At 31.7% G+C, this 4,843-nt stretch overlaps 1 protein-coding gene across 1 annotated transcript; it reads right to left on the reverse strand.

Moving 5' to 3' along the window:
* Nucleotides 1-2,073: 2,073 nt before the first annotated feature.
* LOC129903035 (heat stress transcription factor B-4) lies at nt 2,074-3,433 on the reverse strand. Its single transcript, XM_055978508.1, has 2 exons — nt 3,119-3,433; nt 2,074-3,031 (listed from the first exon to the last, which is right to left on the reverse strand). The coding sequence occupies exons 1-2, from the start codon at nt 3,365-3,367 to the stop codon at nt 2,162-2,164; spliced, it is 1,119 nt and encodes a 372-aa protein (XP_055834483.1). The 5' UTR covers nt 3,368-3,433; the 3' UTR covers nt 2,074-2,161.
* Nucleotides 3,434-4,843: the final 1,410 nt, after the last annotated feature.

The raw sequence follows: 4,843 nt of genomic DNA on the forward strand, positions 1-4,843 counted from the left end.
TATGTGCTACACGTGCAGCTTCTTACCACGTGCCTCTTCCTTCTTAGAAAAAGACAGAACGAAAGTCTAAAAGAACCCACCCTTCAATCAAACTAGATAGGTTTAGGGTTATTATATAATTTCTATCTTATTATAAGATCAAATAATTGCATGAGCCAAGATTTTCTCAGCTTACTTTCCTACCACTTTTTTGTTATACAAGATTTGAGAAGCCTCTTTTTTCTAGTGTTCTTCTTCTAGCTTTTTGCTTTGCTTTCAAACTTCAAAAATAATAATAATTACAAAGCAAGTATACATATAATTAAATGTAAGATCCTAGCTAGGTGAATTTCACATTGATATAATATGGAAGATCAGGTGCTAGGTATATAAGAAAACAAGGCTTAGACCATACTGATACATTTTAAAGTCATGTGGAAACGGACAATATCACTAGCTGAGTGAGCTCCTACGTAAGATCAATATAGTAATCAGGCGCAAAGCTACAATATTAAACACAACTGAATATGTGATCATCTCGTTATTAGAAAAATCACATGTTTATATGATTAATTATATGCTCTACATTAGTAGCTTTTGCACTTAACGAATCTTGTATTCATATTAGAAAATTTATTATATATGTATAAATATTTAATTACGAATATAGTAACTAAAACGAGCTATCAAATTGGTGGCAAGTTTGAACTCAAATCTTGACTTTGCTTCGACCTGTACCTATGTATTCTAAACACATATACTAATAAAATTACACTTATTCTGAACACGTTGTAATTTAAATCTTTGAACTTGCATTATGTAGTTAAGAGAAAAAGAATAGTGAAAAAGGGAAAAATTAGAGAGTAGTGTAGAAAAGCAAAAGCAAAAGCAAACTTTACTTGGTGTGATTGTAGCACAAAGTAACTAGCAAAATAGGAGTAGAAAAGAAAAGAAAAGAAATATTTGGTTTTCTTAACCACCAGTCAAAAATCTATCTTCCCTTTCCCTTTCCCTTTCCCTTGGGCAAAAATCCAAAGAGTGACTAATGATAAAAAGAAGTTGGAAGAAGAAGTGGACACACACAGAGTTTCAAAGACAACAAAATTAGATGCTTAAAGTAGGAATAGACATATGTTTTTTTTTCTTCTCTGGTCTTTCAGAAGAAGTATAGAAGCCTTGATAGAAACGTATCAAAAAAAAACACATTTTTTTCAGTCAGTTTTTTCTTCTTTTTTTTTTAAAAAGAATTCACCATCATCGAATAACCAACCATTTTTTAATATATATTTATTTTATCTTTGCTAGCTTCTGTACATGATTTTGTTCTCATCTCTGTGTTTTTTTACTCACTTTTTTGTGTCTGACCGTGCAAGTTCAGTAGAAATTGAGATGCTACACAAACACAATCTTAATAATCAGAGAAGCCATAAATCATAATGACGATAATGCCTTATCTTTTCCTAAATCATAGTTTAAACTTTCGTACTTATTATGATTGTCATAATTACATTAATAATGACACAATCCCTAGTGCTAATTAATATTCACCGAACAAATTAAAATATGAAATTAATTAATTGTGTACGAACAAAGCTGGACAACTTATTTTTTATAGACTCTCAACTTAACTAAAACATATTCAAAATCAAGTAAAAACAAATAGAAGAAGTCATACTTCCATATTTGTACGTACAACTCATTAATGTATTGATCAGAGAGAAACCCCTAGAGCAAAAAAATTGTCAATGGACTGAACGTTGTTAAGCTTTCTACATAAGTTGAAACTGAAAAAGAAGAAAGCATATTTCAAACCTAACCAGCTAACCCTACTTTCTCTCGTGTGCATTAATAAATGCAACTGAAATTTTCTTCAGATATATCAAAGCCAGAAATAAAGGAGGAGAAGAAGAATTAGAACACTTCCAAGAGAAAATAAAAATAAAAAAGAACTAATTATACTTACTTTTTTTTTCCAACTCTAACAAAAATCAAGCATTCAGGGTTAAATAAGTTATATTTACACACAGACAAAAAAAACTCACAAGTAGTACACCATCTCATGATCCTCTAACATTTTGAGAATAATGTAAAAGCTAGAGAAACAAAAACTTGGAACTTTCTTGAATAATAATAAGGTAGTGTGGATGAATAATAATAATAATAACAACAATAATAATAAAGCCTAAGATGAAGAAGGAGGCATGAGATTTAATCCTAAATCATTTTTTTCCAAGACCATTAATCTAGCCTTATTCGTCTCCACCATATTCGTCGTAGAATTATAAGAAGAAGAATATTCAGGGTGCACTCTTTTCTTGGACATAAGTGGAACACCAAATAATTTTGTGCTTCTTATATCACCTCCATTTCCATTAGCTCCTGCAGCTGCTGCTTCATCAAGAATTGTCACACTGCTACTTTGTGATGTCTTACTTGGTGACACGACGTTGTTGTTGTTGGAGATAAGAACATTTTTAGGGTTTGTAATTTGTTGATATCCAAACTGATGATGAATATTCATATGTTTTTGGAATATAGGCGTAGCAGAAGCAGGTAAAAGTGAACAAACATTGTACGAACTGCTAGGTGTAACAGGTTTGACATGATTTTGGACGAAATAAATAATGTCGTTGTAAAGTTTTCTCATGTGTGCAAGTTCGGACATTAACATATTGTTGCTCCTACGCAACCGATCGTTGTCCTCAGACAACACGGTTAAGGTGTTGGTGTTGGTGTTGGTGTTGTTGCTCGCATTATTGTTGGAAGAGGGCGAATCGCACCAATTGATACTTTGTTGTGGTTGTTGTTGAAATAATTGTTCGTCCGAATCGGGCGGAGAAACACTCAACCGGTTATAATTACTCGGGTAATTCGGAAAATAACCCGGACCGGTACTCATATTCATTTGATGATATGAATGGTGATGATTCATTGGTACACTTTGTGGCTGAGCGGTTTTTCTCCGATGGATTTCACACAACAAATGTTTTTCTCCTCTTTTGAAGAACTCATTAGCAAACTCCCATCTATCCGGTACGATTTTTCTAAAACCCTAATCATAAATCAAGAAATTTAATCAGTATATATAACAAAAAAAAAACTGTACATTTTTTTATTTGTTTGTTTGTAATATACTTACATAGGTATTGAGTTGACGGACGAAGCTAGAGAAATTGTTGTGTTTGAAGTAATTAGGGAGTAAGTCTCGAGCAAATTCAGGTGGACGCCAAACAACAAAAGTAGAGTCATCTTCACCCCAAGAAACAATATGGTCGGTAGATGGATCATCAACAAGTTGATATGTTTTTGTTAAGAATGGAGCTGGAACTGATTTGTGTGAGTCTAATGATAGTAATATGCCTTCACAATTATCAAGCATCAAAGCCATTGAACAAGAATGAAAAAAAGGTGCAAATTCTTCAATCTTCTTTTGAGAGAAAACAAGAAAAAAATGTTAGGAAAATGTGAGAATGAGGGAGGTAATAATAAGGAGGTTATTTTGAGGTGGGGGTGGGGTAGGGGGGGTAAAAAAGATTTATTTTTTTTAGGAATATTTTAGTGAAGGGAAAAGAGACCTCGGTTATGTAGTGAGAGAGAATAAGTGTCTGTATGTCTAGGACTGTGAAATAAGGGCCTTTCAAGACAAACCCGTGACATTTCTTTTTCTTCTCTTTCTACTGACTTTCATCCTCTCACGCACACTACTACAACTATATAAATTAAAATTGGATTTAACTTCTCACATGAGTTTAATCTACTACTTCACCACCAGCCAGAATTGTGATGGAATTGTTAATATTTCTTGATCCTTAATTAGAAATATTAGGTTTGAGTCCCTTGATACAGAGTTGTTTTCGTTAGGGATCGTTTTACCTTTTAATATAAGACTTTTCGATGCTAATCTAGATTTAATCGAGCTTCAATGTGGATATCGGACGGCGAATGAGAAATCAAAACAAAATCTACTACTTTCCTCCGTTCTAAAATAAATAGTATTTTTAATTTGAATACACTGTTTATGAAAAAACAATTCATTTCTAGAATATAAAAGTGTTTTTACTAATTTATCCTTAATCAAAGAAAATTTAATTAATAGTAGTTCTTAGTTATATAAACAAGAATAATTTTGAAAGAATAAAATCAACTCCTTCTTGAAACTCTGAAACACCATTTATTCACATACTCTACATATAAATATTAATTATTTTTTATTAGATTTTAAATTCTCTAGTAATATTTATCATAAATATTTACTCGTAACAAAGACCAAATTGTACAAAATTCATAATCACGCATAAAAAGATGCGTAATTAGGGGCCAAGCTGGGTAATGCAGGGCTCATCCGAACCTTATTGGACAAAAAGTTTATATTACATAGACATAATTGAAATTAATATTTATATACAAAGTATAGATGCTGAACTCCGTCGTCTATTTGTTTATTTATACAAATAAATTTTTTAGTGAAAATTTTGATTTCGCCATAAATTAATGATGAATTTGACGGTGCCACCAATATTGGTTCTTTCTATACACCTTCTATCCCCGGGTGTTTTTACTGTCTTTTTTAGGGTAAAATAATATATCTCTTGGAACTGCTACTTCTGTAAAATATAATAATACTAGTGTTACTACAGTTCCAAACTAAGCTAATTAAGTTCCATCAGTTTCTCTATTTTTACCAACCTTTGACTAGCTAGGACTTACTTTTTTGACGTGTGACATATTTTAGGAAGTATATCAAAGAAATAACATGGCTAAAAGTTCTAAAAAGAAACGACTTCAGGAAAGGTTTTTTTTTGGTCAATTCAGTAAGTTTGGTCAGAAGTATTATTAATTGGGAGTAAGAAATCTGAGTATTAAT

Source organism: Solanum dulcamara, chromosome 9 (assembly GCF_947179165.1).
Source record: "Solanum dulcamara chromosome 9, daSolDulc1.2, whole genome shotgun sequence".
Taxonomy (NCBI): Eukaryota; Viridiplantae; Streptophyta; class Magnoliopsida; order Solanales; family Solanaceae; genus Solanum; species Solanum dulcamara.